Source organism: Miniopterus schreibersii (assembly GCF_964146895.1).
Source record: "Miniopterus schreibersii genome assembly, chromosome: 3".
Classification (NCBI taxonomy): domain Eukaryota; kingdom Metazoa; phylum Chordata; class Mammalia; order Chiroptera; family Miniopteridae; genus Miniopterus; species Miniopterus schreibersii.
In genome coordinates, this window is record NC_138103.1 from 49183523 (window position 1) to 49196718 (window position 13196).

Below are 13196 nucleotides of genomic sequence, written 5' to 3' on the forward strand. Positions count from 1 at the left end.
GTGAAAATTAAAACAAAATAATATGAAAAAAGAGGTAGAATTTTTTTCTTAAAAATAACTTATTTTCTTTGGTAAATAACTTAATACACATTTTTATGGCATGGTGAATGTGAAGGGCAGTATCTAAATGTGATGGCTGATTGTGTCAACTTGGCTAGGCTACAGTGACCAGCTGTTTGGTCAAACATTAGTTTGAATGTTGCTGTGAAGGTATTTTCAGATACGATTAATATTTAAATCCTACTGTGAGTAAAGCAGATTACCATCCACAATGTGGGTAGGTCTCTTAAGGGAAAAGACTGAGGTCCCATGAAAAGGAAGGAATTCTGCTTCCAGACTGCCTTTGGACCCAAGACTACAACATTGACTCCTGCCAGAATTTCCAGCCTGCCAGCCAGCCTTTCAGATTTCAGACTTGCCAGCCCCCACAATCGTATGAACCAGTTTCCTTAAAGTAAATCAATCTCAATCTCTCTCATGTATATGTATAGGCATAAACATCCTATTGGTTCATTTTCTCTGGAAAACACTGACTATTATGCCTCCCAGTGATTCCTAGCTCTGACATTCATGCTCTTGTCTAATTTTCTTCCCTTGAGTGTGGGTTGACCTAGTATCTGGACCCAATAATTTGTTATTTCTAACAAACAGAATACAGTAAAATGATTTCACATTTTTTTTCTACAGGAGTCAGACCACGAAATTTGTGGTGAACTATTTTCTTTACCTGTCAGGCATTTATTATTTAGTAACTCATGAGATTAGGCCATAAGAAAGACTCTGGCGGCCACCCTGCACGCCCTCCCTTGCTGGCTGCGATGGAGGCCAGCTGCCACACTGTGAGCTGCCCTGTTCAGAGCTGACACAGCAAGGAAACGGGGGAGTCCTCCAGCCAACAGCCAGAAAGGAACTGAATCCTGTCAATAGCCAGGTGAGTGATTTTGGAAGTGGCTCCTCCTCAGTCGAGTTCCCAGATGACTGAAACACCTGCCAAGAGTGAGACCACCAGCCATAGCTAAGATGTGCCACAGGAGACATAAGAAATTGTTGCTTTAAGCCACTAAATGTAATTTGTTAGACTACAACAGATAACAAACACAGTGGGTTTCCCACTTTTAAATTCTCAAAGATCTCCAAAGCTGTCACTCAGCTTAGATAACCAGAGATACTTACGGCAGGTGTGTGAGATGTAAGGAAACACCAGAACAGTCTTTGTGATTATCTGAAATACACATACAAAATACACATCTTAAATATGAAAACATGCAAAATAAATCTCAAAATAATAAATTTTAAATGATTATGACTCAACACAAAAAACAAAACCAAACCCTGTATGTTTCATTTGTATGGTGCCTTATAATTTATAGAGTACTTTCATACTCATGAATTCATTTAATCGCCAATGTATCACAACCACAGCAAGAAAACTATCATTGCAAGCACTCTGTGGCTTTTTCTTGGCTTATCAAACTGACCAGTTATATGCTCTCCTGCAGGTACTAGTTATAAACTCACAGAAGGAAGTTGTTGCTGATCTCTGTTTAAATATATTGTTGAAACATCCAGAAAAGTTGTTCCATGGTGCTCCAAGCAGCTACCTTGTCTACTTTTTAAAAGTAGAAACCACATGAGCCTGGCTGGTGTGGCTCAGCAGTTGAGCATCAACCTATGATCCAGGAGATCTCCGCTCGATTCCTGGTCAGGGCACAAGCCCAGGTTGCGGGCTCGATCCCTGGTGGGGGACGTGCAGGAGGCAGCCGATCAATGACTCTCTCATCATTCATGTTTCTATCTCTCCCTCTCCCTTCCTCTCTCTGAAATCAATAAAATATATATATACATCAAATCTTCTTGTTTAGTTCCTAAGACTTGCTGGTTCTCATATTCTAAATAGAAACCTATTCATTCTTTTTAAACCCTAACTTCAGTGGAAAGACTCTGAGTATCTCTTTATCTTTACCAAGGATATTTCAGAGACCACTACAAACCTTCTCTCTTCTGTCTTTCTTTACCTTCCCCAAGTAGAAATAAGGTAAAAATTTAAACTACTTATTCAAAGCCTTACACGCGTTGAATTTGCTGATGCCTCACAACAGAGACCATGAATAGTAACTCACACTCATTCATTCTGTTTCTGTATATGTTAAATTCCTTCTACTTTGGGTTCTATTCTAAGCAATTATAAACCATTATATCTCAGTTTTGAGAGTTGATTTTAATAGAAATAACTTTTGCATGTGTGCATGTGTAAGAGTGATAGATTTATACTAGAAATTAAGAAGTGAAGTGTGCTAATAAATAACAGCAGATGGAACAGTTTCTTTAAGGGAATTTTTTCCCCCTCTAGCTGTAATTCTCATGAGAAAAGCAAAGGTAGCTTCACGTAGAAATATATAACAGTTAAAAGGTATGCATTTTGATTTATCACAGATAAAGTTTAGAAAGTATAACAAACCATATTTAATACTTTGGTAATAAAACGCAAAGATTTCCCTGTACAGTATAGTATTAACCTTGATCTTAACAAAGATAGTTCAGAAATAAATTCAATGACAAACATTTTATATACATATGTTGGGGGGTTTTTGTTTTTATCATTTTACAAAGGGATCTCTCTATCCGATCTAAATCAATTTCAGTGGAGTGCTATTTTTCAAAATAATTTCAGTGATTTCAAATGAACTTTAAAGAGATGGGGAAATAATAATAATAATAGCAACTACAGTTTTATCTTCATTTTTGCCTATGCTTTTAAATATGGAAAAAATGAGTACTGTTTTTTAATTTATTAAAAGAAAATTTTTATTTTTGAGAACAGGTTTCCTAAATGTACTGCGTGAGATTTAATAAATCTGCCTAGTCTGTACTACTTTCAAAATGACTTCATCCAGAATTATTTAAATATCTCTACTGATCAAAAGAGAATGGTAGAAAGTATACCATTCATTCATACCAAATGAATTCTAAACTCTAGAGACTCACCTAATTACCTTAATAGATTGCAGGAAATATTTTTCATGCATAAAAAACATCATACCTATCTTAAAAGGTTATTTTGAGAAATGGCAGTCATCCATTCATTCAAATAATATTTATTGAGCAATCATGATATTCAGGTATTGTTCTATACACTGTGGATACAGTGAAAAACACATTCAAGTTTCCTGCTCTCGTGGTACTTATCCTCTAATGGGAGTGGAGATACAGGGGAACAAGGGCGGCAGAATAGGAAAAAACAAAACACCAGATATATAAGCAAGATAAAGTCACACAGTGAACTCGACTGGACGAAGTGAAAGAGGGCAGCCGTTTTATCTCCTGTGGTCCAGGAAGGGTGGCCATGAGGCTGGAGACTATGCGGGCCAGGCAGAGCATGTTAAAAATCTGTGTTTCATCCTCTGTTATGTAAAGAAGCCACTGGAAGATTTTAAGCAATGGATTGACAGGATCCTGTAAGGTATTCACCAAGCACAGTATGTGGTACTTATTTACTAATTCCTGGATGTCAGGTTTTGGAATTTTTTATTTTAATTAACAATACCAGGAAAGAGTCTGTGTCCCATACAGTGTCCATCCAAGCAAAAAGGTAAATGTGCAATGAGAATTGTCACTGATTTTATGTTACATCTTTGCATTGAATGAATTAACTGAATTACATTTTGATAATCTAATTTGGCCGATATTCTTTATGATGACTTTAAAAAAAAAAAGGAAAATAGTAATAAATAAACTAACACATTTCAAGAATTATTAAAGAAGTTTATTATTAAAGTTGAAATGTGTCACCAAATTAAGATCAACAGGAATATGACTACTGCCAGTAGTGGTGCATCTTTCTGTTAGATAATGTTCTTTATCGGAATTGTCTAAATTGAGAGCTTTTTACTCAAAAAAAGAATAGCCCCTGCTCTATCATTGTTGTCTACTTGTTTCCTTCTAGAGTTTTAAAGGCGAGCCAGTCTCACCACTCACTCCACTGCAAAGACAGAGTAGCAGGTTTTCCTTGGGTCCTACATGTTTCTCAATCACATGTCATATCCTATAAGAAAGTAAGGATATCACCCAACAATAACAAAATGGTTAAAAACACCAGTAATAATATGAGATGATCAACACATTTTAGAAAAATACACTGAACATCTGACTTACACATTATATAACATAATGACTTTAGGAAAAACTGGATTTTAGAGGCTCTACGTTTTGTCCAATAGAATGTAAATCTTATACGGGTACAGGGCTGGTGAATATAAAAATCCAAAGTGAAAATGTGCTTGCTTTACAAAAAAACTCTAGAAAACAAAATACACAGAAGGAAAATTAGTGACAAGATACAGTTTAAAAACCACACCGGAGTTTCTAAGTCATGGCTGAAGGAATTTGTTTACAGCAAATTTATCTGGTCAGTTTGACACAGTGAATCAGCACGAAACAGGGCATTTCTAAAAACTATGCTGTGTGCGTAGTTTGAGGGTGCACATGTGTATGAGCATGTCAATATTATGCCTTAAATTATGGGTAACACTTTAGGTTATCATGATTATTTAACCATGGGGTGATAGAATTACAATTCTGTGTGCCTAAAATATGCTGTCATTTAGTAATGGATATACATTTAAAGAATGGTATTTTAGTTGACCAAAATTCTAGAAGTTATTTCAAAGTAAACTCTTATGAAACATACTTATATACATTTTAGACATTATTAGAGTCAGTTGCTATTCATATATTCCTTATTTCAAAATCAATTTTATTATTGTAAATGACAGTGATCTTTTCTAGTACAACTTTCTACAGTGTGACCTACAGGGCCCATGTGCTTGCATATACACACAATGAGAAGTCTCACAGGGAGCGACTTAAACTCCCTCAAACAGGGTGGTCTGGGGGTCTGGAGGGCTCCTGGGTACAGAGCTATTCTTAAAGCAAGTGGCAGCTTTGGAGAGAAGCACATTTCAGCTAGTGTTCGGTGTGAAGATTCTGACCTTCTAAGTCCAATGGGATCCTTGCACAGTGATACATTATTATTTCCATAACCTCTATACTGCTCTTCTGGTGAGCTCAGAAACTTCAGCTAGTTTTGCATATTTTACCAATGATTTCCAGTGTGCTCTGACTTTGTCTGCCCTTCTATTGTAACACAGTTCTTTAGCCACAAGATAGGAAGCCTCATAAGAATGAGTTCATTTCCATTCACGAGGCTATATATGAAATCTGTCTCATGTGCATCATCATAAAAATGAATGGCTTAAAAAGTTTATTATCATAAATAAATACATCAGTGCTTCAGCTAATATTTTACCACATAAGATGAAAAAACAAAGTCAGAACTGAGATAGTTAAATGCACAGAAAATGAACTCAGAATATCAAAGTCACATGCTGGTTGAAAAAAGTGGTCAGAAAGACTGATTCTGTGAATAAAATGAAAATAAATAAGAGAGAGGAGAGGAGAGGAAATAGATGGAAAAGTTAACGCAGGGCAGAAGGCCACAGAAATGGAATACCATAGCTTAAAGAAAGATGAAAAATGGTCTGAAATTATAGAATTAAATTTGTCCAAATGAAAGGTAGACTAGGAAATGGACTATTTCCTTGGTCTATATTTCAATATAAATACTGTACAGTATGTAAGATTTGTTGTGTGGAAAGTATGAAATTAATCTCTGTATTTTAATCACACACAATTTCTTGACCATAGTGCCTTGTAAGATCATCATCAGATTTCAACTAGGTCTTTAATGAGTTCCTTTGTCTAAAATGAGTAGAATCTGGACGGTTATCTATTTGATAATTGACAGATTCCTGCTCATGATCAATCTTGATATCACAAAGGACCTTCAGTCTATAAATGAAGTAATCTACATAAAGAATATAGCACTCTATTTGGAGCATAGGAAAAATACAATAAATTTTAGTTACTGATATCATTCTCCTTTTTATTGGTAGATTCCAAAAAATTTCAAAACATGGATATTTTACTTTAAAAATTGTATTTCAGTCACAGGTCTGGAATTTCTTTAATTGAAGAAGCTAAAGCACATCAAATTTCTCCAACTCATAGCACAGGAATAGAAGAAAGGGAAAAGCAACCTGGGAATTCTAAATGAGTGAAGAGATGGTTAAAAAGAGAAATTAGAATTGAAATGGTACGTTAAAGACGTTGCAGAAAGTACGTATTCTCAAAATGGGACTAGAAATGCTGATTCAGAAGGATCTGAATTAGGTCGATACAGAATAGGGTCACTAGTGAGATAAAGACATTTTTAGTAAGAGAGCATTATGCTAAATGAAATAGGCCACTCAGGGAAAGACAAGTGTCGTATGATTTCACTCATATGTGGAATCTAATGAACAAAATGAACTAACAAGCAAAACAGGGACAGACTCATAGATAGAGAGCAGGCAGACAGCTGTCAGGGGGTGGTTGGGGGTCTGGGTGAGGTGAGGTTGAGGGATTGAGCAAAAAAGAAAAAGAAAAAAAACTCATGGACAACATTGTGGTGTTTGCTGGGGGCAGAGGGAGTGGGAGGAGGTAGGGGAGAGGATGGGGGATAAATGGTGATGGAAGGAGACTTGACTTGGAGTGGTGAACACAATACAGGGTAAGATGATGTGTTGTGGAATTGTGCACCTGAAATTTGTATCATTTTGTTAACCAGTGCAACCCCAATATATCGAATAAATGGGAAAAAAGAAATAAACACCATGGTCTGGCCAAATGGAAATTCTTGGATTAGGAACAATAGGACTGTGAAGAAGTTGATAACGCATTGTTTTCATTATAAAGCTCCCCTGGACCAGACACAAGACAATCTGCTGCTTTCTGAGTTCTGGGCTAGATGAAGTCAGTTCAACAGGATCTTATGTTTGTAGAAAAGAGAGTGAGGCTATTTTGATACTGATATTGAAATTGTTTTAATCTGTATTTATTCACTTATACAACTGTCATCGTGCAAAAATTGTGACAGCCTTTCTTTCTAGGTAGCTTCGTTTATCTTATTTTAGTTTTCTTATTCCATCATAAAATCATTCTCTTTCACTGGACTGGGCTATAGGTTCACCCTCTCTCCAAGGTATACTGGAGAATACTTGACTTTTAGCTATTCATGTTCTGTATTTACAAATGATTGAACCCAAGACATGCCTGTTAAAGACATAGTTCATGATTGCTGTTCTCATTCAGTAAGACATAATTTTAGCCTAGTGGACTTCAAGATATGGAGATGAAATTTCACTCACTAGATAGGTATCGGATGACATTAGGAGGTATATTTCATTCTATTATATTCTATTATAATGACATATGTATGTACTGGTAGCTTTTGTAATGGTGAATATATGAGCAGTCTAAAAGTTAAAGGAATCATTTAAAAAAAAAAAGAAATGTAAAATAAAATCTAACAATGCCTCAGAAGCATATCACAGCATAGGACAATACTGCTGTACTGGTAGTTCAGTAGTAAGACTTCTAAGGAGTTGTGTGGTAATGAAAGAAGTATTTCCAGACACTGGATGACACTTGAAAATAGCATTCAATCAGAATCTAATCTCGAGCAAGATGAAAACTGGATGACCGCTCCACAAGGGTCTCAGCTTGCTTTTTTCTTTTTTTTTCTTTTAGAAATTGCTCTCCTCTGCTTAGGCAGAGATGGATAAACACAGTGATGTATTTTATCAAATACACAGACTCACAGAATTTCAGAATTGAAAGGGACCCTGGCAATAATGGAGTTCAACTCTTGCGCTTTATAGATAGGAAAAGAGAGGTTACAGAGATTAAGAATGTTGGCCATAGTAATTCAGCTAACTGGTGACACACCGGGGATCAAAACTAATTCTCCAATGTTAATATTTAGTCAACATTATTTATTTGAGAAGAAAAAATGAGTTCGATTTATTAGCAACTTCCAAGGCATTTTATCTATGAAATATCCTGAAGCTATGATAAAGGAATTAAGCAAGAATGGATAAGTAACCGGCAGTGCTCAAGGCATCCATTTAAGCAGGAAGTTCATTTTTCTTAATGGAAGGTGAATGCATGGAATATGAGGCTATCCATTCCAAACTATTTAGCCTGCTTTTGTAATAACAGCTTACAGTTCCTGCTTGGATTGGTAGCTAAGTAGCAAAGTAAGTGTGCGGGATAATGCATGGTAATAACCTATTACATCTTAGGTCCTTAGAAGTCTCTTGGTGTCTCTTAATCTTTCCCTCTAGAGATAGCTCTCTACTCCTCATGAGCTCATCTCGTCCAGGTTGCTTCCTGCCTCAATAAAAGGATAGGCTAACCATCGACCCTGAGGGAGCCAGTGTGGTGTTATGAACTACATTCCACTAATTGGAAAAGTCCTCCTGTAGGGTGGATTTCAACTCACTACTCTCTCCTAGGAAGGTAAAGGGTACAGGATAAAGTATACCCATGACCCACTATCCCAACCACAGTTTTGGATAATGGGTCCCTTCCTCATGGAAGTCCTGAGAAAGCATGCCTGGAACCACTGCCAAGTCTTATGAGAAACAAAGAAGTAAACATTTTTGATAATAAAAACACATTCTGGAAAATGTGTAAGCAAGTAGTTTTAAACGCTATTATACCCTTTTCTACCTTCTCAGTGTCCTGAACATAATTTCAAAGCTACCTTCCCGACTCTCTCCCTGTCTTGAGCAAACAAAAATGAATCAAGTATATCATAGTACACACCAATAATTTTGCAATAATATATGTACATAGATAGGTATTGTAATAACTATTTGAATATTCAGCTGGCTTAATATTTAAAAACCTTATGGTTCTTTGTTCTAAATTAACAACAATAAATTAATGGGATAGATGATGTCTTCCTAATATTAAATCATGGCTCCCAAGGCAGCCAAGAATAGGAGATTACTTGGGGATTCATTTCTGAAGTCTGGGAAATTTTCATATAGTCAAAATGACTTGGAAAATCCCTTAGGAGAGACTTGACTGAGGAGCCAACAAAGCCAGTTTCCTCAGCAATGAGCAGATTGCTGTCAGGTGTGTCGGCTGGGCCATTTTATTAAGAAACAAACAAGTTATTTCCATAGATTTGGACTGTGTTTCTATATAAAAAGGTTATCTCTGTGCATTTGAAACACCGCAGCAGCAGAGAGATGAACACAAGCACTGGAGGCAAACAGGAAACAGCAGAGGGAACAGAAGATCAGGTTCTTTCTTGTGTCCACTCTGGGCACAGGCACATTACATGGAACCCTAGGTTTAATGAAGCAGACACAGCTCCTTTATTGCTTTTTTGGTACCACCTGGATTTTAAATACAGGCCCTAAAGGTCACTTGACAGTACTCAGTAAAAAGATGATCCTCCATATTAACCAGAAAAATGCATATATTAAAGTCTTTCATTAGAGTTTCTTCAAAACAAAATCCAAGTCACCAAGTTTCTCCTAGGGAATGGACTGGATCCCTGAAAGCATACTCGCAGAATATCAGGCCTCCTCAGTTACAGACACCTTGATATACAAGAGTCTCCATTCAAAAAAGCACTAACACCTTAAGCTGTCATGGCAAATGTGTATCTGCTTAGCGAAGGTAACTGAAATGGGGGCACTGTTAATATAGGACCCAAACAGCACAGGTTTCCTGGAGGCTGTTGAAAGCTGACTTAGCAGACAAGCTTCAGTGCTAAATAAACCAGCACTAGGGGGGAAAAAATCTTCAAAAAAGAGTTCCTTTTGAAGCTGTCACTGCAGTGAGTTAGCCTCTTTGATTTTGTACTCCCTGCGATGGGACTAGAAATTACTAGCTTCCATTTGTCCTGTGGCAAGGAAGGGAGAAAGCATTTACCTATCCTGCAAGAGATGCCTTTCACAAATGATGGTCTCTGCTGCTTTCAAGAGATCAAATGGCAGGCAGGCAGGCAGGCTCACCAGCCTGCTTTTACAATGCCCTGTGTGTGGAGGATGTTAAGGCACGACTCATGTCAGAGCACGTTCCAGTTTTCATCTTTTATGAATGCAAAAAAAAAAAAACCCACAAAAAAATTCCTACAGCAAAGCTTAGGATTTATACTATTTTTCCCCCTCAGAATTATGAACCTGTTTCAGAATCACACTTCTAAGGAAGTAAAATTAAAAGACAAAACCACAGGTAAATATAGTATTTTTTAAAACATGGCACTGAATTTTTAAATTATTGATAGGCTTTTGAACTCTTGTTGAACTATAATATACAGAAAAATGTACAAATTAGAAGGCTCAGCTTCACGACTTTAAAAAAACAAACATATCCTTGTAAGGAGCACCAAGATCGAGCAGCAACAACCCTCCACTTGTGTCCCCTCCCTGAGGCATTACATTTTAAATCTTTATGTTCAGGTACAAACAATATTTCAAAATCTATTTGTCTTTCTGAAGGAGTTGTCTTTGGCTAAAACCAGGCACACTTTTAAAATGATAACTTAAAGTTTCTCTCGCATCCTTCCAATTATTGTCTCTTCCCACTGAGGGCAGAATGAACCCATAAAAATGTAGGAATGAGAAGGAACCTTCAAGTTTCGATCAAATAAAGTTTTAAATTTAATTTGAAATATAAAGCCTAAGAACATGTTTCTCATATAAAATCCTCTATTATGGAGTTTTCAATCATCTAACGAATATTTACATGTATGTATATATAAAAGGTTTGCCTTCTTCCACACTCTTTCAAATTCGCCACTATTCTGTGCAACATGTTCTCTCTCTTTTATTTAACTTCAACTTCCAAATGCTCCTGAATGATAAACAGAGGATAACCTAGGGGCAGCACCATCCTATTTTGTTTTGACAATAGGAAGTTTCTATTCTGCAAAAGCTGTGACTTAATTGAAATATTTTTGAAAGTCAACCTAAAATCAGTGGCTACATTTTCAACCCAATTATCTTCATCAGCTTAAAATACTATTATGTATTGTGTTTTGGTTTTCCAATGGAAAAAAAATCCAAAGCATATAATTTACATATAATTATGCACATATGGAGTCCTTGGTATTAATTAGGGAACACATTTTGATTATAGCTCCTATATTTGATTTAGCATTAATTTGCAGTTACTCGGTATGTTTATGTTGTAATGCGGTATGAGGATTAATTAAGCAACACTTATAAAGCAATACTGAATTGAAAAGTAGTGTAAAATGCTAAGTATCACTACTCTATCAATGGAAAAACACTGAAATTCTCAGGTGACCCACATTACCTCTTAAAATGCCCTCAGATCTTAAGCAAGTCTTTACACTGTAAGATCAGGGGTCAGCGTAGAAGGGTCTGTGGTTACTAGATTTTCTCCCTTTTCAGTTGTTAGTAATTATTAGCAGGTGGTGCGCTACAGTTAAGTTCGTTAAATAGGGGTAAGGAATGCTTGCAAAGAAATGGGGCTAGAAAAGTGGGGGGGGGGGAGAAATATCCCCTAAGAGAGAGCCTTGAAAGTTTTCAAAGATGGAGAAAAGGAGAATTAATATGTAATGAAAAGAAATGGAGAGCAGGGTGAAGGGTTTCCAAGTTGGATGAAGCAGAGAGTAATGTTTCTGTTGGCAGAAATAGGGAGAGTAGAAGGGTCTCTTCCGGGCCTAGGTTGAATTTTATTTTTGTAACCTATTTTTTGTCAATTTCATTAAACGTTATCTCAATGGTTTTCATCAAATGCTTTTTTGGTCATGTATTTATTTAGGGTATCTTTTCCATTTTACAAGTAAGTTCATCAACTAACATAAAAAGGAATTAATAGGAAATGGAAATGTGCAAATCCTAGCATTTCTCTCTAATGACTTCCATTCTTTTACTGGGGTTCCTAAACACATATATAAACATGCCAAGCAATGAGGGGAGCAGTGAGGGGCACGGTGAGGGGTAGGAAAGCAGATGGAGTATGTGTGGAGTATGTGGGGGGAAAAAAGCCATAGATAGTGCTGTTAGTGACCTACACTAGATTTCACCGAAATTTAACTGCACCTCCTAATTTTTATGAGACAATTGGAAAGTAACTTGATTTTTCCTCTTAATTTCTTTTGGTTAAAAATGAAATGTTATCTTCTATTAACTTAAATGGCATTAATTACTTGATGACTGTGTAGCCCTGACCAGCTATGAGTGATTTAAAAAGCAGGAGTTGTAAGGGGTAAGCAAAGGTAAAGTAAAAGGCTTTCTCAAAAAATCAAGTGTAAAAAACTAAATGGTATTAGGGAAATTTTTTTTCCTAAAAAAACTCCTCAGTGAAGCTAAATATTATATTGTTCAACATTTAGTTGCTTCAAAAACATTTTAAAGGATGAAAACATTCTGAACATACTCTTTAAAAAAGAATGCTGTAGTGCTTTACATATCTTCTCATAACCAAGTGAATGAAAATATAATTCCTGATACTTAATGGCCATATTTAGGTATTAAGAAGACAGGTGTCCCATGGGAGGCGTGATAATAAGGATCATTAGTTTTCCATACTGAAGATGACTAGCAAAGTTGAAATGCAGGAAGCTGGAGAATCAGGGCACTCGTATTTATGTGAAGAGACTGGCAAGAGCAAAAGAATACTTCAACATAATAAGCTCCTTCTGGATCGTTTGAGAGGTACAGAGTAGTCCTAAAATCATTCCCGTGACTCACATCAAGCTGCTTGTGTATAATGAAGGTTAGAGAAGAACATGAAGAACATCCAGTTACAATTCTTCTGAAATCAGTGGGATTATCAAGCAACCTGATGGAGAAATATCCCTACGTGATAAGGGAAGCAGATGACTTCATACATCAGAATGAAAAGGCATAAATGAGATGAGGTAAACGATTCCAATCTTTATTCATATGTATTCTATTAGGCATGAATAAATTCATTCCTCTCCATTCCCAGTGGTTCAAAGGACTTTTAGAAACACTGACTCCATTACTTGTTTTATGTAGTTAGGACATGAACTATGGCACATATACAAACTAGAAATCCAACACAAATTGAATTCATTTAGTGTTTAAAAGCATTGGTCTAGTAACTAGACCACCTTAGGCAAGTCACTTAACCTTTCTCAGCATCGATTTCTATTCTGCAAAAGAGGGGCTGGGCTAGATGATCCTTCCGATCACACAGCTCGTGCAATCAGCCTGAAGACTCAGTCTCTGGTACTATAAAAACAAGTGCCTTAAAAACGAATTAGTTTATGACACCTAAGATCTATGGCGTTTACTCCTTTC

At 36.4% G+C, this 13196-nt stretch overlaps 1 protein-coding gene across 13 annotated transcripts in view; it reads right to left on the reverse strand.

The window, feature by feature from the left end:
- PAM (peptidylglycine alpha-amidating monooxygenase) overlaps nt 1–13196 on the reverse strand; it is a 262191-nt gene that overhangs the window by 67180 nt on the left and 181815 nt on the right. For all 13 annotated transcript variants that reach the window (XM_081132109.1, XM_081132114.1, XM_081132121.1 and 10 more), the window contains one exon: nt 1174–1222. In XM_081132109.1, the coding sequence (XP_080988235.1) occupies nt 1174–1222 (49 nt within the window). The remainder of the gene's footprint in view (nt 1–1173; nt 1223–13196) is intronic.